At 39.5% G+C, this 23,509-nt stretch overlaps 1 protein-coding gene across 5 annotated transcripts in view; it reads left to right on the top strand.

Annotated features, from left to right (window-relative positions):
- rif1 (replication timing regulatory factor 1) overlaps positions 1-22,557 on the top strand; it is a 25,331-nt gene extending 2,774 nt beyond the window's left edge. For 3 of the 5 annotated variants that reach the window (XM_080037843.1, XM_080037841.1, XM_080037842.1), the window contains exons 4-36: positions 1-14; positions 131-227; positions 434-564; positions 652-746; positions 1,015-1,204; positions 1,550-1,642; positions 1,753-1,891; positions 2,394-2,545; positions 4,508-4,622; positions 5,103-5,282; positions 5,733-5,843; positions 6,327-6,389; positions 7,402-7,505; positions 7,734-7,820; positions 7,917-7,990; positions 8,357-8,537; positions 8,930-9,037; positions 9,497-9,646; positions 10,044-10,143; positions 10,478-10,767; positions 12,832-13,034; positions 14,186-14,279; positions 14,720-14,851; positions 15,062-15,216; positions 15,417-15,506; positions 15,601-15,655; positions 16,206-19,646; positions 19,882-20,019; positions 20,126-20,212; positions 20,352-20,467; positions 20,667-20,817; positions 20,904-21,012; positions 21,567-22,557. The exon at positions 1-14 is cut by the window's left edge and continues 65 nt beyond it. In XM_080037843.1, coding sequence (XP_079893969.1) covers positions 1-14; positions 131-227; positions 434-564; positions 652-746; positions 1,015-1,204; positions 1,550-1,642; positions 1,753-1,891; positions 2,394-2,545; positions 4,508-4,622; positions 5,103-5,282; positions 5,733-5,843; positions 6,327-6,389; positions 7,402-7,505; positions 7,734-7,820; positions 7,917-7,990; positions 8,357-8,537; positions 8,930-9,037; positions 9,497-9,646; positions 10,044-10,143; positions 10,478-10,767; positions 12,832-13,034; positions 14,186-14,279; positions 14,720-14,851; positions 15,062-15,216; positions 15,417-15,506; positions 15,601-15,655; positions 16,206-19,646; positions 19,882-20,019; positions 20,126-20,212; positions 20,352-20,467; positions 20,667-20,817; positions 20,904-21,012; positions 21,567-21,841 — 7,520 coding nt within the window. In that variant the 3' untranslated portion in view covers positions 21,842-22,557. The remainder of the gene's footprint in view (positions 15-130; positions 228-433; positions 565-651; positions 747-1,014; positions 1,205-1,549; positions 1,643-1,752; positions 1,892-2,393; positions 2,546-4,507; positions 4,623-5,102; positions 5,283-5,732; positions 5,844-6,326; positions 6,390-7,401; positions 7,506-7,733; positions 7,821-7,916; positions 7,991-8,356; positions 8,538-8,929; positions 9,038-9,496; positions 9,647-10,043; positions 10,144-10,477; positions 10,768-12,831; positions 13,035-14,185; positions 14,280-14,719; positions 14,852-15,061; positions 15,217-15,416; positions 15,507-15,600; positions 15,656-16,205; positions 19,647-19,881; positions 20,020-20,125; positions 20,213-20,351; positions 20,468-20,666; positions 20,818-20,903; positions 21,013-21,566) is intronic. The other 2 variants (XM_080037844.1, XM_080037845.1) reach the window with 2 other exon arrangements.
- Positions 22,558-23,509: the final 952 nt, after the last annotated feature.

Genomic DNA, 23,509 nt, shown 5'->3' with positions numbered 1-23,509 from the left:
GTAAAGCCACATTGGTGAGTCCCATGCACACCTTTTAATACATAAACTGTAGGTACTGGGAGGAATATTTGAATAACCCATATTTATATTAATGCTCTTTATTAATGATGTGTAATTCTGTTCCATTCAGGGGCATATAACCAGTCCCAATGCTGAGCTGAGCCAAGCTGCCCTACAAGCTCTAGGGTTCTGTCTGTACCATTCTCATGTCGTCTCTGGAGTGCCTGGTACATACATTTACATATTCTACATGTATAGTTACAAACACACTCTTTGTTCCACATTAGTTTTATATACCTCATTAGCATTATTTAACGTAGCTAGCATACTTTTCTCTTTCAAAATGCATAAGACTGTGGCCTTTTTTTATTCTATGTAATTGATAATGTAAATACAGCAGAGGCTAATTTTCGTGTTTATTTTTTGTATCCAGAAACTCTCCCGTCAGAAATCCTCTCTGCACTTTGCTCGCTGGTGGCGAAGTCGACGGATAAGAACACGTGCACCAGGGCATTGTGGGTAATCTCCAAACAGAGCTTTCCTCCAGACGTGGTGGGCAAGAAAGTGAGTAGCTGCATAGATTTGAATCCAAGTAAAATATGACTGAAAAGTGGTGGTGGTGTATTGACGTGTGTTGCTTGCCTCCCTCAGGTGTCGTCTGTCCTGTCCACTCTGGAGAGTGTGTGGAGCAGAGAGGACGTGCATTCTGTGGTCATGGAGCACGAGGCCCTGAACGTTATCATCAGGTAATGGGATTAGAAATATTTAGTGAGTGTTAAATGGACTGCACTTTATGTAGTTTGTCTCATTCATTCACGCACGCACGCATACACACGGACACACCGATAGCAGCAGCAGCAGCTACCACACAGGGTGCAAGCTAACCATAGGGAGACATTTGGGGTTCAGTTTCTTGCCCAGGTTGGTTATTGAACCACCAACCCTGCATAACATTTAAAAAGTTTATTGTAATTATGTACAACCTGAAAGAAAGAAAAATTATAATTTATCCAGGTTGCTAGAGCAGGCCCCGGCCCAGATGGGTGAAGGCTGTGTGCGTTGGGCTAAGCTGGTCATCCCCCTCGTGGTCCATTCTGCCTCTAAGGTGCGTCTGCGCGCGGCGGCCGCCATGGAGCTGGGAATGCCTCTACTGCTGCACAGACAGACTGAGGTCGCTGCTATCATAGAACCAATGATGTCAACGGTGAGTCTCCATAAGTGTTTTCATATTAAATTTTTTTTGTTTTGTGCCCCCTAACGGAGCCTTTAAGGTTAGTGTGAGGGTTAAGGTTAAATGGTTAGGGTTTGGGTCTTCCAGGGAGCGATGCCTAGAAGTCTCTGGTGGGGGCACAAAACACCATCAAGCTTTTTTTGTACCTGTAACTGAGATCATGTATGGATTTATGCACCAAAGTACTAGACACACAATTAGCACCAGTATTTCACGCAAAAGCAAATGAAAGAATAATTCGAGATTCGTGCTTCACAAGCAGTGCTGCAACGTAAAAAAAACTTCTCGGCTCATGTCTGAATTTTTTTGTCTCCACAGAAACTGATCCCAGAACTGCAGAAACTTTTCATGGCCAAGAATGAAACCAACGTCCTGAAGCTGTGGCCTCTATTTGTGAAACTGCTCGGGAAGGTAAAGTGTGTGTGTGTGTGTGTGTGTGTGTGTGTGTGTGTGTGTGAGAAAAATGCTACTTGATTTATCATCGGGCATCCTATTAAAACCCATTTCCCCCCCTGTCCCAGATGTTGCACAGAGGCGGTCCCTTCATCAACTCTCTGCTTCATCTGGAGGAACTGGGATTCCGCAGCTCGTCTCCACCAATCAAGAAGATCGCCTTCATCGCCTGGAAGAGCCTCATAGACAACTTTGCTCTCAACCCAGGTGAGCCTATAGCCACCCTCCACTGAGGTCTGAGATTGACCTACACACAAGCTGGGGGTCTCCATCACAATCCTTTTATGGGCATTTTGAGATATTGTGAGAAAAGGGCGATTGGAAATGCCAAAAAAAAAAAATGCCAAGAAAAGAAAAAAAAAATATATATTTTTGTCGTGTCTCTGATTCATGTGAAAAATATTTGATGCAAAAAAAATAGGAGATGGATATATTTTTGTGACCTTCAGTAGATTACATTTTTTTTTCCCTCAATATATTTATTGAAGTAAAAAAAAATACACAATAACAAACAAACACCTGCACCGTTACAACAGACAAAAAACAAAACAAGCAACAGAAATAGTACAAAAAAGAAAGATGACGAAAGAAAAGGGCAAATCTATTCCCCAAATGTTCCCCTCTGCCTTCAGAGATTAACCTCACATTTCCATGTAAACCTATAGCTACAGTCGCCATGTGTAAATTTCTTCCCTTGTCCGTCCCTCAGACATCCTGTGCAGCAGTAAGCGTATGAAGCTCCTGATGCAGCCTCTGGCTTCCATCCACGTGAGAACAGAAGCTCTGCTGCTCACCAAGGTGGAGGTCTGGTGGTACCTCTGTGTTCAGCTCCGAGCCAACCTGTCTCCTAACTTTGATATGGTGAGACCAGGGATCTTATACTGCTTTGGGCTGGCAGTGCTCGCGTATCTTAATTTAGCATTTTTACAATTTTACTTTAATTTTTTTACCTTTTTTATAATTTACTTTAATAATAAAAATGTATTTTAGAAAAAAAATTAACATTTTTTATTAGAGGTGGGCATAGATTAATTTTTTTAATCTAGATTAATCTAGATTAATTTTGAAATTAATCTAGATTAATCTAGATTAAAATGGCTCATTTGAATTCATTCATAATATGTGTGTGCTCCCTAAATAATGACTCAAAGTAAGTCTTTGAGCTCCTAAATAATGACTCAAAGTAAGTCTTTGAGAACGTGTTTCTCAAGCCAGGTGGCGCATCAGACCAGGGGCTCATCTTCTGTTTCCAACATGCATCACAAACTGCTTGAGGAAGCTGTTCTACTATGATAATTGGTGATGAAAATAAATAATGTTCAACAAGATGTACTTGTGTTTACAAACTGTTTATTCAGTTAAACATGAACTTTGAACTGTAGGCCATAAGAGGTAACGATGAATTGTTTAGGGCTGCAACTAACGATTATTTCAATAATCGATTAATCGGTCGATTATTTTTTCGATTAATCGATGAATCGGATAAAAAAAATAAACATTTGTAAATGCTGCATCTTTATTCAAAAACTGAACATTACTTCAAATTCACAGTGCACACTGAAGTGTCAAAACACCAGGTTATTGCTCCAACGTCCCGGAACTATTAAAAGTAATATTAAATGATAAAAAATTAATAATAAACTTAACTGGGATAACACAAAAAAAAACATACAATGTATGATATACATTTATACAGTATAAGGGATGTCCATGGTAAACCAGTCAACCGATAATATTTTTAACCGGTAAATACTAACGGTTAAAAAAATTAAATCATCTTAATTTCTCTCTGATGACAGGAGATCGTTAATTTGTATTGATAGTGATACCATTTTCAAGACTCCTTAACGATCCAAGTCTTTATTGATATCAAAATTGATAATTTTCTATTATTTTGTTGAAATAGAACTTGTATTATTGCTTTAATTGCTGATATGATCATAGCTCAAGATAGGACATTAAACAGGTCATAATTCCATTCCATCTTTACTATCTATTTTATCTTGCTGGGAAAACAAGTTTCGCCAAAATCTCAAATTTCTTTTTTTTTGTGTTGCATTTGAACACATCAATCATATTACTGAGCCGGCCTGAACACATCACAGTTGACATGTTTGCTACTTTTTTTAAGCTAACTAGCTTTATATCCTTCCGATTTTAACATGGATTTAAAATCTGGATCACTATTTTTAACTGACGGGACTTTCTACACCGTTCGGTTGTATGATTACTGCCGCTGCATTGAATGACTGTTGATGCGCCGATGCCGATTCTCCGAGCACGTCTGCACACCGTCTGCAGCAGCAGCTGACAGAGTTTTTTTGGACTAGACGGATACTGAGTTGATGGAGTTTTTTTTAACCCAAAGAAAGCAAAGGTACAACACTTTTATATAGGCCTGCAGTCCAGTGTTAGATATGACCAAAATACAAGCTGTGGCCGCTCACACTATAGCTTTCCCGCACGTGAAGCGAGCCTTCACGTGCGGAAGGGGGTTCACCCCGACGGCGAACAGCATCTCCCCTGAGCCGAACAGGAGGTGGAATTAAGAGATTAACGGCGATATTTTTTTTATCGCCCGATAAGAGTTTTGCGTTAACGCAGCCGTTAACGCCGTTATCGGCCCACCACTATTTTTTATATATTTTTAAAAAACTTTTTATTTCTTTTTAACTTTTTAATTTTTCTTATTTTTTTTTAAAATATTTTACAATATCACTTTTTATTTTATTTTTTTATTCACGGATTTGCCTTAGGAGAGGCTCTTTTGAACACTTCCATTCATTTTTAGCAGTACTGACATACGATTTGTCTCTCTTGCAGGTTTCAGTTCCTCTGCTCCAGTGCTGCATCGGCTCCGACTCTCCTCTAGTCCCCGGCACGCCTTCCAGAGCCGTCAGTCAGAACGGAGCTGTAACTCCTGGAACACCCAAGACTGGTACGCTAATGCATCATCCACCCTCCATACAGAACCTAGGCTGTGTTCTAAAAGCCATACTAACGTCCTCCCTCCTACATACTCAACATGTACACTCACCAGCCACTTTATTAGGTACAGCAGTTTAATTTCTTGTTAGCACATATAACTCATTAACCAATCTCATGGCAGAAACTCAATGCATTTAGGCATGTAGACCTGGACGGGACAACTTATTGAAGTTAAAACTGAGCAACAGAATGGGATAGAAAGGGGGTTTAAGTGACTTTGAACATGGCAATGTTGATTTTCAAAATCAATTTCTCAATTCGGTATATAGGAGGATTTCAGGATGCACTCACTCACTCTCTCACTCACTCACTCTCTCACTCACTCACACACACACACACACACACACACACACACACACACACACACACACACACACACACACACACACACACACACAGCCTATAATCTCTGTGTTTCCCTCCCTCACAGGGGGCACTCCAGGCTTCAGCAGCTCGGCTAACTCCTCCCGTCTGAGCCTGAACTCCAGCGGTCTGTCCTCCTCCTCCTTCCCCTCCGTCCAGCTCATCGGCCTCGAGATGCTGCTGCACTACTTCCTGGGGCCGGACGTCATCGCCACGGCAGCTAAGAACAAACTGGTACTTAACCTAGGTGAGAATCAGAGACACACATAATGTACTTTTTATATGATGACGCATAACAGTTAAGGTTGGGCTGTATCAATTTTTTTTTATACCTTTCCCAAATTATTCCCCCGGGACCGGTATAAGCTTCCGTTTATAGCTATTTCTACTTCAACTGTAGCCTGCAGTATTTATTTTAGTTTATGGCTTAACAATACATTCTACAAGATTACATTGAACTAATCACGATGAAGTCACCTTCGTCAAAAACAACATTTTTACTGAACAGCACTTGAACACATCACAATATAACTCAATACAACCTCAATCCAAACAAAGGAAACGAACCAAATCACTGAATGCCATTTACATGTGAAGTATTTGAAGCTGCATTCTTATATTTAAGATGCTAATACACAATGAATCAGAAATTGCCTGAAAAATGCATTTTGAGACACTGCATCTCTTTTCTCTCCAGAGCCCTTAACCCACCCCCTTCTGTCTGGCACTTCCTCCTTCACTAAACACGCTGCTGTTCTCACCTCCAACATCAGAGAAGGCTTCACCAACATCGGCAAAGAAGCTCCAGGTAAACTTCACTCTTGGGCTGCGTTCCAATCCCCATACATTCAGCTATTTAGTATGGTAGAAAAAAAAAAGATTTAGGATGTCTCGATTATTGTGGTCAGATTTTAGTATGGTTAGAAATACCAGGATGTCTAGGAGACTGTCCCCACCATTAATTAGTCCACACATTTGAACGTGTTGTCCTGTAAGAATTTGAAAATGCTGCTACGTTTTATAAAGGGTTAAAGTTGTATGAATACAAATAGCGGCATCTCTCTTCAAGGAGCTTATCGATATTTCGGTACAAGTCAGGAGCCGCAAGCCAATTTAGTATTAGGTTCTCGAAACCCGTGCACTGAATAATATGCTAGCTTTGGTTCAACACTAATGTTACTGTTTGTTAATTAGCTGAATATGAAACAGCTTTTTACAGTAACACAGTTTGTGCACATTGTCAAAACAGCTGTAACCAAAACCCTGTTGTGTCTTATCTCTTCTCCTACAGATGCTCTCCTGTCCGTCATATGGTCCAGTCTGGTTCGCTTCGTCAACTTAACTATAGAATCAGGTAAATACTTTGATCTTGATTTAGCAGAATGTCTAATTGCACAAGTCTTATGCTTTCCATATAACATGTTAACAATTCTAAGACAATGCATATTCAATCCTAAAATAACATTCAAATATTTGTGTCTATTCAATTTGTGCTTTCAAGTCCAGGCGCTAAATGTGCACAATACATTTCTTTAATACGTTTGCCATTAGACGATTTTACTGATTTAATAAACATGTCATGGATGTACTTATTATATGATAAACACATTTACAGGGCTCTTATTTTGTTATGTTTGACATATTACAATAATACACTTGGAGCATTTGTATGTAACTGTTAGTGTTAACAACCATTGAGCTGTTATTGTGGCTGCTACTCATCACGGTGGGTTCTTTAAAGTTGTAGTTCCCGCCTTGTAGCTCCACATAGAGCATTCTGATTGGTTGTGGGCCCTGTCAGTCAGGAGGGGGACCAGTGAGACCCCCCCCCCCCCCTCTCCTCTCCCCATCCAATCACACTGTTATCAGTTTAAGTCTGAGCGTTTCAGAGTCTTGTGCTCTGAACGCTGTGAAGAGAGAAACACTCTGAGGGGGTCGGCCCCAATGATGACCCTCCTCTCTCAAACAAGACACTTTTCCTACATTTAGACACATAACAAAAAAATCTTAACTAAATATGTGTGCTTCTTTTAAAGCTGTAGTATGTAAGATTTTCAATTTAAAAATGTTTTTTTTTTCACTGGCATTTTGTCCACCATAACTATTTCACTTAAATTTGACTGAATGGACTTAACTGTTTTCTCTTACTATTTTGAATCTCTATACCGTCTGCCCCCTGCATTCACATCAGCATCACGCAGGCACTCAATTTACATGAAATTTTAAATGTATTCATAGCTACATAAAAATAAATCTAATAATATAGACCACACATTCCTGTTCCATAGTACAGCTTTAAGAAAAATGGTTTGCTTGTGGCATTCAGTTCTTGAGTTTTTAAGTTGTATCTGGTCCCTGTGTGTCAGTAGGCAGTAAGAAGGAGCGTCAGGGCAGTGAGGTTCTGACCCTCATGCTTCAGACTCTGCAGACCCTCGTCACCTCAGAGGCGCTGCCTGCTGACAAAGTTATGGTAAGATGGAGACTAAAACCCTTTAAGTCTGACGTGATAATGTATTTATTAATTCACATATCGGTCATATTTAGTTGTTTTGTTCTGACTTGCAAGCTGTCAAACACAAAAGGAAAACAAATATTAGGGCTGAGCAATTAATGAAAATCACTTATATCACACCATAATCATGAAAATGAGACAAATGTGTAAAAGTTCTTAATTCAAATGTAAAATCTTTCCCCCCAGATTCTGTTTGAGGCGACGGTGAAAGGAATCCCCCAGAGAGTCCTGGGCTCTGCATCCTATCAAGTGGGCAAGATGGACGTTCTGAATGTGAGTGCAGCTTGGTTTAGAACATGTTATCATTCATTTATATAAATTGTCATAAAGAGCATTGACCTAAACTTTGTATTGTATTTCATTCTCCAGGGAACCCCGGCTCTGTTCCTCATTCTTCTCCTGTACAACAGCAGCATGCTCCCGGCCTTCATAGAGGACGAGAGGTCGGTCTGATGTCACAATATTATTCATATTCATATTAATATTGTACTTTGTTATGTTGTTTTATGAAATTGAATACACTACTTATATTACTTTGTAACCTATAATATTATTGCTTGCTGTCTGTCTGTTTTAAGGTTTTTCCAGAAGAATTAAATGAAATAGAAAGTACAACTTATGTGTACGTGTAGAACAAATGAGTATATTTACACACCTAACTTAATACATCTTTTAGCTACAGAATATAATATATATTTTCGATATTTTTGGATCTATGTGTATTTCTAAATGCGGTACAATAACTACTTATATTACTTTATAACCTATCATTTTAACCTATAATATTATTGCTGTCTGTCTGTCTGTAGGTTTTTCCAGTGCCTTCAGACCCTGGTGGGCTGTGGTCTGTCCGGTCCCACCTCTCCTCTGGCCTTTGGGGAGGCGGTGCTGGTTGCTATGGGTCGCACGGCAACCACTCTGCAGAACAAAGAGCAGCTGTGGAGGATGTGGAGCGCCATGGTTACCCCGCTGACTGACACCATCACACAGGTAGAGGATGAGAGTGATGACCAATGATGTGTCCAAACATAAAAATATTGTCAGGTAACTCTGATTTAAGACGAAGAAGGATTTTACCATTTACAGTAGCAGGTTAAAGTAATGCATTTAGATGTGTTTGTGGTTGTAAAAGGGGTCCGTTTGTCGTACCAGCCTCTAACTGTTTCATGTCTAAAAATGCTTCTGTCTGCTGTAAAAGGGAGGGAAAGTTGGGTCACATTTGCGAATAGTCGTGTATCAAATAGAACATTTGTGGACAGCCCTAGAATCATTAATTTATGATCACTGAACGGTGAAATGGAATGTTTTTCCTCTGTCCGTAGGGCACTAAATGAAGTTATTCTCACACTAGTAACATTTTTAATCCCTTTCTCTCTGCTCAGTCAAATGAAGTGAACCAAGGTGACGCTCTGGAACACAACTTCAGCGCCATGCACTCGGCCTTACTGTTCCCTGCTACACACCTTCTGCGGGGCACACCACTACAACAGGTCTGTATATCTTAAGATTTTTTTTAAATTATTTTACCTACATTCATTACCAACACATGTTTAACCACTGAACTATTCCCAAGTCCTGTTTTTCATCTGGACCAAAGAGAATGGCTTGAGTCGTTTTCTAAAATGTTTATGTATTTTTTTAATTGGCATTTTTTTAAATTAACAAACAAATAACATAGCAAACCTCACAAAACAAATATACAACACGTCTTAAAGACCTACTTCACCGGTGGAAATATGAAGGTGTATTGAACTCTGAGATCCTATGTAGTATAAATGTGCAACATTCTAAAATGTAGGGTTAGGATTAACAGCAGAGCTGGGCCAAGGGAAGAATGAGGGAAGAAAAACCTAATTCATTATATTATAATAGGGATTTTATAATGATAGAACGCTGGTTCCGTATGGGTGAAGTATTCCTTTTAATATTAATCCCTGTATTTTGTCCAGGCGTCCCAGAAGTCAATGCTGTTGACCTGGTCTAAGCTTTACAAAGTGTTCGCCCGCTGCTCTGCTCTGGTGGCCACAGCCGAGGAGAACATCTGCTGTGAAGAGCTCTGTGCAAAGATGGCCGCTGCTATAGACAGAGAGGCACTAACGGTTAGTAACGTGGTCGTCATAAACTGTTTAAACGGCACAAAACAACTATTAAATAAACAAAATACATATTTAAAAATGTATTTGAAAAATGTCTAGACATTATTGGAAAATGTTAAAAAAAAAAATTGCATAATGGTGACTTGTCGACATCACGACTATCTATTCTTTCTAAAAGGCACCGTTTCTTTACATTTACTTTACACCCCAATTTTTTTGTAATTTTATTTTTAATTTCAGTTTTGTTTTCTTTGTTTTTGTTTCTGTACTTTTGGAGCAAATTGGAAAATCATTTCCTTCTAGGTGAAAAGTGTTCTATCTAATCTTACAAGTTGTGGAAATATAATATTTTTTAATATTTATAATATATTTGACATGTTGCTGCTGTGTGATCTTCCAGGTTCCTTCAACATTAAACGCTGTTTCCAGTATCCTCCAAGTCATGGTGGAGTGTGTGGACTTCTCGCCGTACACGCCTCAATTCCAGCAAAAGTTAAAATGTAAGAGGATTGGATTATAATTTATCTTTCAATGAACTGTAAATTGGAGAATAATCTTTGAAAAAATAAAAGTAGAAGCATTTATTTAAAATAATAATAAAATACATTTTAATTCAGTCTTCCCACTTCAATATAAAAAAGAGAATTCATATTTTTCTGTTTTTATAATTTCTCTTTCAATGAACTGTAAGTTGAAGAATTATCTTGGACTACTTAAAAATGAAGTATAAGTATAAAAAAAGGAAAATGTAAGAGGAGTCCCTGAAGTCCCCCACACTTCAATTAAAGAAATATAATTCATATATTTTTTTTTTCTCTCTGTTTTTCCTTGCAGCTCCTCACACCCCAGTGAACTGGATGAGAAAGCGTAATAAGGTCTTGGGGAATCTGTCCACCTTCCAGTCGCTGCTGGTCCAGTGTCTAGATGTGTATCTGGAGAGTCCCGATGCCCCGTGTGAAGCTACAGGACTGGCCCTAGTAGCCATCTTGTCTACTCTCTTCACTAACCTGGTTCTCTCCAACACGGTCCAAGAAGCGCTCGCCACTCTGCTCAAACCAATCACACTCCTCTACACACGTGCTGCCAGTAATCCGGGTACCTTCACATTACAGCTTCTGGGAAAGGTGGGTACTCAAATTGGTACTCAGTACTGTTAAGCATTGGTCAGTTTTAAGATTTCTCAGTATTTTGCCTTCATAGCATGTCTACATGTCATAATAGTATAAATAAAAGGTCCTAAATGTAGGTGTTTATTTTACTAAACCTTGTATGTTTGGGACATATAGTTCTCAAAAACCTTAAGATGAATATGTAAGGATTAATGCCAGGCGAGGTGTCCAGTTATCAGGAATTAATGTACGCCGTCGAGGCGAGAACTGTCCGACGCGCAGCAGTGAAGTGAAGTTTTGATATATAAGATGAAAAGGCTGTATCCAAAATCTCTACTTTAAAAACTTTGGACACTTATATGTTGTAAATTAAATAAAGATTTGAACTCTGGCTTTATCCAACATATTTAGATGCAAATTTGCACATAATTAGTTGGATATTGCCAAATTTCAGCGAAATAGTGTAGGGGAAGGTGGGGTGATTTGTGCATTTTGGAAGTTGCAAAACCCCTTGTTTCTAGAAAACCGTGGAAGAAATTGGAAATGTGACCACATATTTAAGAAGAGCCATCCATTTGACTCATCCTGTAAAGAAGGGAGACACAAGGAATAAGATATAAGCACATTTAAGCTCAAAAAACTGTGTTTTGCCTTTCAAAGTAAAATTTCCATGATCAAGGTTTTTTGATTATTGTGTCTGAACAATTATAGACACGTTTGAAAACATTTGACACATGTTTTAGTGCTTTGGTATGCTACACTTTGAGTCTATATAGTTAGCACAATGTCAACCCTAAATTGCTGCATCATGCCTATTATCCAAAATTCTGGGGATGGGGTGATTTGTGCGCAAGGGCCTGGGTGAGTTATAAGTAAGTAAGTAAGTAAAATGTATTTATAAAAGCACATTTATGACAGTTTGCACTGTCCAAAGTGCTGTACATAGTGCATTCAGTAGGTAAACAATGAAGGTAAAATAACAATAACCAAAATAAAAGACGTAAAGCCCATACATCCACATAAACACAGATAGTAGTGCAGAGGTAAGTAAGTAGTGCAGAGGTTAATGGGGAGGAAACACCAGGGTGTACATATGGGTTTTGAGCCTTGATTTAAAGGCAGAAATGTAGGGGGAATCACATTTGTCAGGTGGCAGTTGGTTCCACAAGCACGGAGCAACTAGTGCAAAGTACATTTCTGAGAGTTGTGCCAGTGGCATCACCAAAAGAAAGTGATAGTCTACAGTAGCTCAGGAGAGAGTGACATCTCAATTCCACTTAACGACACCACTGATGAGAGTTCAGATGGCCAGAAAGATGATGATGGTGACTTTGTCATTGTGACACAATGACGCACAAATCACCCCACTACGTGGGGTGATTTGTGCGACAAGACAACTTTTTTTCCGAAAGCTATATTTCTTAAACAGTTTATTCCAGATCCAAAGTTTTTATTGCCAGGGATGCACAACATCCTGAAATATATGTACATATTTGAGTTGGAGACATAACTGTCAAGGCCTCACTTTAAAATCACTTTGAGTAAAAAGTTGCACAAATCACCCCACCTTCCCCTATTGGTTATTTAAAAAGTTGCAATACAAAAAATTATGAATTTAGTGGAAGTAATCAACTGGAAAAGTTTCATGATGATATATATGTTAAAGGTGCAGTGTGTAATATGACATCATCAAGAAAGTTCTACAAAGTTCTAGAATGCAACACTCCCTGGGTAACCCCACCCCTTTCGAATAATAACAGAAGCTACAGTGGCCTTCAAGGACAAGAACAATTCTAAATTTTAAACAATGCACCTGATGACATTCCAACTATGACACTTTCAAGATGGCGGCACTAGGCCTGGGTCCAAAATATGCAGAAATATGGACATATATGAGACCCTTTCTAAGGGAAAAAATAATAATTCAAAACATTTTTTTCAGCTATTATGCACTAAATTAAATGTACTTATGGACATTATAATTACTTTCTACAAAATCTGCTAGGAAATAAAACCCAAAATTCTACACACTGCAGGCTTAAACATTTTACATTTGAAACATTTCCCTCCTTCCCTCAGTTGGAGAAGCTGCTCAGTGAGGTCCTGTGCTGCCTGCAGACCCGCTCCTCTCTGGCCTACGACACGGAGCTCCTGACTCTTCTGTCTCCTCTGCTGTGTGTGTTGTTCCCTCACAAGAACAAGCACCTACGCACCTCCGTCACACAGTTCTGGAACGGAACCTTCGCCAACTCAGTCAGCCTCACTTACCCCGAAGAGATCAGGTGAAAATCTTTAGGATCATATTTAACCCATTGATGACTATGGCAATCTAGGATGCATGTCCTTAATGCCTGAGGGTTTTCTGAAAAAATAGTACGAATTGTCAAGTCTACCAAAACCTTAATATCTAAGCCTGTGTAGCACATAGAAACATGAAATAAAATACATTTAAAAGTTAAGGTTCACAGGTTTCATTTAAACATGCTCCCTTAGCGCTTACAAACCAAAAAATATTTCTAAAAATCGTCAAAATTAGATGAATTAGAAAATTATTAAATATTGTTAATAAATAGATGCAATGTGTTGTGTGATTTTCGTCAGTAGTCTATAGTAGACCTTGATTCTGCGCACCAAACGCCACTAACTGTTCTGTCGCCGACGTATTTTTTTTATTATTTTGTTTTATTTTTTTATTTTCTATTTTTTTGATTGACGTTATTTTCGGCAAACCACACAACTTTTGGGTGGTCACGTGGTCTTAAAAAAATCAACAAAACCCACCTCGTGTATTTGAACCAATGACGGTGCATTCTATGCTGGGAATGCCATGAAAAATAGATAAAGTAATAATGCTGCGCGACGCAGCATCAGGCAGGAGAGCCAATGTGGCATCGCGCAGCAGCCGTCATCAATGGGTTAATGCTAAGTCCATCCAATGTTATATATATATTTTTTACTTTCCCTAATTTTAAACATTATAACAGTGGGGTAATGCCCTTTTCTACTTCAACTGTAGCCTATTTAGTTAAGTTTAAAGCCTAACACTACATTTCACAAGATTAAATGGAAGTAATCACAATGAAGTTACTTCCCCCAAATACAAATTTTTCTGAATAGCGCTTGAACACATCACAATGTTACTCAATACAACTTACGAAGATAACTGAACAAAATCACTGCATCCCATTTACTTGTAAACGTGTATTAAGTTTTCCAATCTGAATGTTCTTCACAGTGGTAGAAAGTAAATTGATGGAGAAATTGAATGCACATTTTGTAGTCACTTTTCACTACATCTGGGTCTTTATGTCTAGCTATAAAATTGTGATAACATACTACAACAGAAGGCCGAGTTTTTGTTTGATGACAGAAATGTTATCCATTAAGGTTGTCTATTAGCAGTCTTATCAATGTTGCCATTTTCTTCAAACAGACCGATCTTGAACCAAGTGAAGCAGAATACCCCGATCATCCTGCCTGGCTTTGAGACGTTCGCTGTTCCAGATCAGTTCAGTGGACCGTATTCAGTGAGTTTGGAAATATCTTGTTTTTAGCCTTTTCTAAACGTTTTGATTTTAGATAAAGTTAAGATTCCTTTATTGTCATGGCATGAGATGTACAATGAAATTCAGTGTACTGCCTGAAATGATGCAAAACATATTATCACACACTTTACATTCACACACATACAACTGTCAACATAGTATGTACTATGCGTAGTAAACAAATAAAAGATTTAAAAAAAAATCTTATTGCACAGACAATTGTTTAAGTAATGTTTTTGTTTTTTGTTTTCTTGCCGTACACCATTGTTTTGTTTTGTAATGATTTAATTTGAACTGTGTGCTCCATGCCATGTGCTATGGCCGTGAGCCTTAATAAATGAAATGAAAAAACAAAATATATGTAATTTTCCGCTCCCTCTCTTCCCATTGTTGGTATTTATGACTGATCTTTCTGTGTTCAGAGTGAGAGTTCCCAGTTGGAGACGAATTTCAGTGGGATGCCGGTTTCCTCTGTGGGGATGAGGGACTCGATGCTGGGCAAAACTCCTGAGATGAAGGACAGGAGCTCCATAAAGACCTCCAAGCCGGTTTCTGTAAGTTTATCAAGTCGGATCAACTTTATTTATATAGCACATTTAAAACAACAGTGACGATGCAGACTAATGAAGCATAAAAACATTATTCAAAAAATTTAATAAAAATTAGAGTAAAATATCCTTTTCAATTTGGTCAAGTTTGTGACCATCAGTTATTATATTCTAAACAGTCTAATGAAACTTAACGTTGTCTTCCCTTTTTAAAAGACGAAGTTGGACTTTGGTTCACCCAAGCCTTCTCCTAAGCCTCCGCGCAGAGGGGTGTTGGAGGAAGAGGCCTCTGTCGATTTTGTCTTCATTCCCCCCGAGACAAAGGAGCGAGTTCTTACCGAGCACCAGAAGGAGGTGAAACGGACTAAAAGGTTAGATTTGTCTTTTTGTCCATCATTGGTGTTTATATAATACATTTAAAGGTGGAGTCAGCGATTCTGGGGAACGCTTGTTGTCAAAATCAGGGAATATTCACTGATTTTGACAACAAGCGTTCTCCAGAATCACTGACTCCACCAGAGTTGCCAGTTTGTCAGTCTTCTGCAGAGCTAATGTTGTTTCCTTGGCACAGGGTTGACATTCCCGCCATGTACAATAACCTTGACGCTTCGATGGATACAACGGTTTTCAGCCAGTACACACAGAGCCAAGAAGACTCTATGTAAGTTCAAAACATCTGCTTCCAGAATCAAGATTAATCCCGGCTCTCTCATAAAAACCAGCCTTCATATAATAAAACTTTTCTTTCCCCACAGGGACACATTGCCAACTCATGAAGCTAACGAGGTCACCAAAGACTCTCCTGCCAAGGTAATGTCTAACGCATCCCCATCGCTGGCAAAAACAAAAATCCACAAGGCCAGGAAAAAAACTTGTTTTGTCCTGTTGAATTCTACCAAAGCGAAAACATACTGTTTGTACATTGTTAATTGCACTTCACAGCTAACAGTTGCTCTCAATTTATAATGGTAACATCTACGGGTCAGTAAACTACAGAAATCTCTTGGGACATTTTATTAAAGTAGTGGCAGGATTTTGCTTTATACAATGGTCTTACACCAGTCTGCACACTCCAAAAGGGCTTTTTTTAGGTCGCTCCTATGCCTTCATTGACTTGGTCAAAACATTTATTTCTAACTCCACTTTTCTGATCGGGAATAGTCAAATCTCTTTATTGAACAGGCTGATCGGATTTGATTTGTCTGGGAAAATTATAAGTCGGGAACAGCCTAACATTCCACATATTTACAATAAGAAAGCAGTGGTGTTTGCCCTGATCGTACGTTCTGTATTTCTTTGAGTTTTTAATAGGAGTTAATAGGAGTTTGAGTTAATAGGAATTTATTTTTGTTCTTTTCAGGTTCCTCAGGAAGATATGGAAAAAGATGAGGACATTGAAGTTCTAACAAAAGACACTCAAGACTTTGCCAGCCCACAAGCTGTCGAGAACATGACAGAGAACCATGAGCAAGAAGTGGAACAGATGATCCCAGAGTCCACAGATGTTTCTATGGAGGAGGATACAAAGAGTTATGTAGAAGCAGAAGACTTTGACTCTCAACCTAAAGAAGGCACAAGTCCTAACGTCTCCGGCTCTTCCGATTTGATCACAGGAACTCCCCAGAAAGCAAACAGTCGCCGTCAGTCCTTTATCACACTGGAAAAGTACTCTGAGGGAATGTCCGCAAGTCCCAGCACTGCATCATTCACAAGTACCCTCATAAAGACACCCAATAGCCAAGAACGCTCTAAACCCAGGACTTCATCTCGCGGTTCTCGGAAATCCAATAGCACGAGCTCTCAGAATTCCCAATCTAGTCAGGCGGAAAAAACAAACTCCCAGTGTTCTGTAAAGGATGCTCCGGAGTCCCCTCTAAGGCCAAAAGACGCGACAAAATGTGAGCCAGTAAGGCTGACTGAGAGGCTGCCAAGTGATACAACAGAGGATGAAGATGTCATCCCAGACACTCAGACAGAAGCAGAGGGCAATGAGAGTACAAACATGGCTTCCTCATCAGATGAAGTACAACATTCAAGTCAGGAGGAGGACTCTCAACCAAACTTGGATGATTCTCAGTCATCTTCTCCCGGCGGGGAAACCAGACGGTCCGGGCGCCAAAGAGTCCGACCCAAACTTCCTGGAGAAGACCCTGAGGAACGGGAAGAGAAATATGCGCCTTTGAAAAAGAGACGTTCTGGAGAGGAACCGAAAAGCGATTCTCAAAAGTCAAGCCCAGTTCAAACCAGACCGAACACGAGAAGTAAGAATTCTGCCGAGGAGGACAATGGCAAAGAAGGATTACGAACACGGTCTCGGAGGGACAAGGGAGACTCTAGCCAAACTAACTCACTGGGTCGACGAAGCAAGAAGATCAAACTCTACAGCAATTCAGAGGAGTTCCTTGGTAGTCCTGAACCCAGAAGGAGAAGCACTAGAGGCTTTGAGTCAGCCAGCCAAACTGACACACAGTCGGATCAGGAAAGCCAGTCCAAGGGTAGGCCCGTTCGGCCGAGGAAGTCCCCATTGGACCCCAAGGAAGATAAAGAAACGAAGAAAGTGGTTTTGCCTGACAAAAAAGAGTCAAGCCAAACTGCCTCACTTGAGATTGTAGACCAGGCCAATAAGGATGACGATCAGCCAAAGAAAGATTCTCAAATAATCACCCCTTCACCTCAATCTGGAAGCAAATCCCAAGATCTTGTAGAACAGATGGAACAAGATAGTGATGCGTTAAAGACAGATTCTGAAATGGTCATCACATCTCCTCAAATTGCCACTACTCCTGAAACTGCTGGCCAATCTCAAGAGGTTGTGGAACAGGTTGAAAAAGATGCTGAGGAACCAAGAGATTCTGATATGGTCATTTCATCTCCCCAAGTGCCTGCAGAACCAATCGAAAAAGATGGTGATAAGCTAGAGAGAGATTCTCAAAAGGACATTTCATCTCCTCAAGTGTGCACTCCTTCTCAAACTGATAGCAAATCCCAAGAGTCGGAGCTTGTAGAAACGACCAAAGAGGAAAAAACTGATTCCCCGAAAGTTGATTCTTCTCAAACTAATGACGATTCCCAAGGGAGACCAAGAACTGCAAAGAAATTGGTGAAAGAATCGGAGGTCAAAGACAAACTCGATACAAAGGAAGTAACAGATGACAACCTTAGTCAAAACGACTCTCAAGTGATGACACCCTCTGATAGTCAGTCTCTGCGTAGATCCAGGAGAAGCAAGACAGACTCCCAGGATTCAAGTGAAAATAAGGAACCATCGGGAAGGCAAAGTAGATCTAATTCTCAGGGGTCATTGCCAGCCGCCGGTCAGACAGAGGCCAAAATCGTAGGCAGAAGAAGCAAGGCTCAAGAGAAGCAGTCCAAATCGAGTCCTATTTCAACTCCAGCGAGTTCTCAGTCATTAGATTTAACAGGGTCAACAGAGTCAACAAAAGGACGGGGGAAATACGTAAGACGAACCTCTTCACAAATGTTATTAGCCACTGCAGAATCGTCTGGTTCTGAGTCCCCAGAGGCAAGAAAAAGTGCCCCCATGCCCAAAAGGAGGGGAAAGAAACCTAAAGCATCTCGACAAAGTCCTCTCGCACTTGAACCGTCTAAGGCAGAGAAAATCAATATAGACACGGTAAAGGATCATTCTGAAAATACTCAAACGGAAGATACACAAAATGTAGAAGATAAAATCACAGCAGAAGTAGAAGATTCACAACTTACCCAAGATTTGCAGGATTCTGAATCGGTTAAGGTGACGCCCAATGTTGAGGAACAAAGTAATGTACAATCACAAATGGAGGTAGAGGTTGATACAGTTAATAAGCAAACTGAGGCTGAGGACACAAAAGAGAGCGAAACGCTTAGTACATCACCTCTAAAGGACGATCAAACGCAAAATGACTCGACTAAAACGATTATGGATAATACTCCTTCACAAGAAAGTGACACTGGGGACATGCAAACTGTTGAAATGGTTGAACCAGTTGAAATCGTTACCGAAGAGACTCAGGAAACATTGCCTTCTGAACCTTCCATCTTACCGGATGTGGATGCACTGGTGTCCCCTGATGAGGCAATAGACAAACTGCAGGTCTCAGAATCTTCAGAGGAGAAAGTCGAAGACGTTTGTGAGCTTGTTGACAATGTTACCGAAGAACAAAACGATAATTCAGATACGAACCACCAAGAATGTCCTGATTCTAACGTCCAAGAACTTCCTCTTGTTCCATTGGAGAACACATCTGAAGAATGTCCTAGTACGTCTCTTGAAGAAAACCAAATGGAATCTCCAAATGTTCCAGAGGAGATTTCAAAGGAGGAGGAGGAGGAAGAGTCTGCCTCCATCAAAGAAGACATCTCAACCAACCAGGAAGCAGAAGTCAGTGCTGTTGAAGTCAGTGCCGTTGATGACATCACACCTCTAGAAGAAAACTACAAAGATGGCGACACCCAGATTCTGGAGTGTCAGAATGAGGAGAAAACTGACACAGCCAACATTGAGAATGATGAGGTTTTTGCACCGAATTTGGACGCTCCTTTGACCGATGCTTGCGACCCTTCAGTGTTATCAGAATCAACGAGCAATGATGTTCTTCAGGGTTCTCCAGCCAAACAGAAGGACCTGGAGGCTTTGATGGGGCTGGATCTCGGCCAAAGCCCAAGCAGCAGCAGCAGTGGTGGTAGGACCAGGGGAACATGGTCTCCTTCAGCCTCCCCATCCACCAGTATTCTTAAAAAGGGCCAGAAGAGACCACTAGAGGATGACACTCCCTCACCTCTTGTCAAAAGTGGTGAAAAAGTACGTATACAATGCTCAAATATAAATATTCCACTATAAGAATCTGAACATATTATTATGTTTTTTTGTGAAGTGTGCAAAAGTGAATATTTTTGAGATAGGTTTCAGGGGAATTTTTACCTTTTTTCATTTGATAGATACATGCATCAAAGGACACCAGTTAGAGTTGTACAGGCAATGTTTCAAATGTGCTCAGAAAGTAACTTTTGTTTTTACTTTTTTTTAAACATTGCAGTTCAGGCGTGTGTCGTTCGCCAATCCGATCCAACACCAGGAAATAGCAGACGACATTGACCGTCGCAGCCCTGCTATCAGAACCAGCTCGCCCAGGAGATCCAAAGTCAGCGGTCAGACCGGTATCCCAGGTCCAAAGGTATGAACTGGGACCAGAATAACTCTAAATTACTCTAGAATTATTCATAATTATAAAAAACAAATCTGCTTTGACTTCATCTAACACATTTTGCTTCTTATTTCAGTATGTCACTACTCCGACTAAAGGCTTGATCTTCCTCAGTCCCAGAAATCTGCACAGTCCAGGTTACAAGAGCTCAAAGAAATGCCTGGTAAGTGCTCCCCCCCCCCCCCCCCACACATTTCTCTGTGTATATCATTGCAAGCAACATCCTTCACTATATGTTTTGAATATGGCAATATATGTATTTATACAGTATAGATGACATCCTTTTTCTTTCTTTTTTCCAGATTTCTGAAATGGGCCAGGAGCCGCGGCCCGTCTCAAAAGACTGTATCTACCCGTCCCTGGTCGGCTGCTCTACACCGGTGGAAGCTGTGCTGCCTCAGATATCCTCCAACATGTGGTGAGCCCCCCTCTACCCCATTTCATCTGTCTCTCCCCACTGTCAAATAAAGCAGGAAAAATGCCAAAAAACACTCTTTAATAAAATGATATATATTTATCCTATTTAAATCCATGTAAAGCCTAAATGGCAACCTAAATTACATACCTTTTCATTGTCATATCGTGTTCTTATGTTTTACTGCTGTTCCTCCTCTCAGGGCTCGTGGGTTCGGTCAGCTTGTTCGAGCCAGAAACATCAAAACTGTCGGGGACCTCAGCGCTCTCACTCCCACCGAAATCAAGACTCTGCCGATTCGCTCCCCGAAGATCTCCAACGTCAAAAAGGCGCTTAAAATCTATGAACAACAGGTATGAAAATCACAAAAATATTACAAAACATGAACGTATATGAAGGTGAAATTGTTTTATTTGACATGTGAACGATTGTCTTGCAGCGTAAAGGCCGAGGTGTTGACGAGTTGAAGAGTTTTGATGAAATGGAGATGATGACGTCTGAACCGGGAGTCCACGATGAAGAGGATAAGACCTCAGTCGAGACTCTTGGTGAGTTTAAACTAATGAAAATGTATCTTTTTCAAATGTAAACTCAAAATGTTAGTCCTTTACACGAAGAATTTTTAAACGATAACACTTGCTACTTGCCAACTAACTAATTCTGTGTCATACAGATGAAAAAAAAATAAAAAAACTTGTCGGTTAAAATTGTTATGCAAACATTAAACCGTGTTAAAACTCTCTGAACTAATACATTTAAAACTATTTGGAATTCTTAGTATGTAGAACTTAGTATGTAGAACTCAAAAGTTGAAGTTACATTTCATAAGGTTGAGGTTATTCATTCATTCCACCTTTTTATTTATACTCAATAGATAATTGAGGGGTGACTTTCATTTCCAATGATGTAGAGTCATGTCAACAAAATATAATTAGTTTTCCTTCAAACTTAGAACAGTTTTAGTTTTAGCCTCAACACAAAACAAATCTAGTGAAGACAGTTGCCTTCACTAAAAGGCAAGTGTCTTATTTTACTAACTACTATAATAATAATAATTTTATTCTGGAATTATGTAATAAAAACTTTCTCTTTCTCTTCGCAGCGACAGCGCTGGTGGACGAGCCCGTTCTTGCAGATGGGAACCCGGAACAAGACATTATTCCCGGGATTCAAACCCTCGACACATCACTTGGAGAGCAGACACCTGGGGGGCTGCTATCAGACATGGAGGCCCTTACCTGCCGGATGACGCCACTAGAACTCAGTCACTGCAACTCACAGCAACTCGTAGACATCCACGACCAGTTAGGAGGCATGATGCGGAAAGTGGTGGTCGAAATGCAGACACGGCTTACCCACACGGAAGGCAAACCATGAACATAATACACCTGCTTTTTTTCTGGTTCCTGGACATCTCTAAAGGCACCTAAACAGACATTTCCACTCAAGAGGACACCCAAGAGAATTTCGTTTTATCCACCCAGCCTCTGTGTAAAAAAAAAAAATTCTATTGATTCAAACAAAGGATTTTAAGGTTTTAACTCAGAATGCCTTTGCCCTATCTCTCTTTTTTAAAAGCTTGAAGTGAAATAAATAACATAAATAAATGATAAAGGCATTTTTAATTTTTTTTTTCATTGCTAGCTTGGGCTGTTTAGTTTGTAAGATTTTTTAATAAACACTGAAAGGGAAGCACAGTCACACTTTTTAAGCTGTGTCAAAGAAAGTATTTTTTAAATAATTGTAGTCTGGACATGGATGGCATACTCCTACACTCCTCTGTAGACTTTCTTAATAAAGAACTGGTGTACGACCGCTAATGTATTTTGATGAAAAATGATATTTTCTTTTTGTTTTTCTCCACATTCTGTTGACTCCTTAAGATTTTTTGTACATATCTTTACTTTCATGTCGCTGTACTCCTCAATGTGCCTGTTTTTTTAGGCTGTTTACAATTCAAATCATCAGTGCTCTTGTATATTGTGTAGGATTTCATTTCTCCTCACTTCACTTTAACGACGTCTTATCACAGTTTTTTAAAGTTATGAAGCAAACTTGGATGATGGGTTAACAGTCTGCACTTGGGTCTTTATTTGTGGTTTTAAATACTTCAATAAAAGACAGAATTTATAATGACTTTCTTTTCTTTTTATGTGCAATAAATGTATTGTGTTTTTTGTTTGACTTTCATGTCTAAGGTAGGAGGGCAGGATTTTGTATAAAACCCATAGACAGTTTAATTACATTTATATAATATAGCACCTTTCACAGAAATACTATTTAAAAAAAAAAAAAAAAATGCTTCACAAGAATAGTTAATACTAAGACCATATCACATACAAACAGAAGCCACATAGTTAGAAGAAATTTAAAATTACCGGTAAAACGCAACAATATTATAAAAGAACATTTGTTTATATCTTAAAGGTGAGGTAAAGGCCTAGATGGTTCTTTATAGTTGCTTTTTAAAACTGCTCAGTGACAATGTGTGTCTGAATGAAGAGGGGTCCACAGTCCCTGCGTTCCAATACCCTATTTGGGCGAATGTGACCCATAATCCAGTACTCACCTGAAGTGACATCACATCGACAAAGCCTCCATATGAAAACAAACAGGGATGCGACGGATATAAAAGCAAGAGGCAAGATCAAGGCACAATGTTATGATGAAATAAGTAAAAGTATGTCCCAATTGTATGCCTTGGGCAGCCTAACTAGATTATTTTTACTGTAGTAGTGTGTTTCTGGTTTGTTTTTTTTGTTCTTGATGAATTTAGGTGAGAAACTGACTTTTGACTTATTCATTCTGGTGTCTTAAAATCTCCATTATCAGCCCTTCAGTTAGGTTTATAGATCCAGATTTAAGTTGTATTATCCCTGTAAGGAACTTGGCCAAAACTAAAAGCCTAAAATATAAATTGAAATACAGTTTACGATGATATAAATAATACAATCTGACAGCACACACACACACACACCTCACTGTTTCAGCCTAATAAGCAGCAAGCTTTCTCTTTGGCTCAGAGTAGGAGCAATTATCTGATTA

This window comes from Ammodytes marinus (genome assembly GCF_949987685.1).
Source record: "Ammodytes marinus genome assembly, chromosome: 12".
Classification (NCBI taxonomy): Eukaryota; Metazoa; Chordata; class Actinopteri; order Uranoscopiformes; family Ammodytidae; genus Ammodytes; species Ammodytes marinus.
Note: the sequence above shows the minus strand (reverse complement) of the source record. Positions and strands in the feature narration are given on the sequence as shown.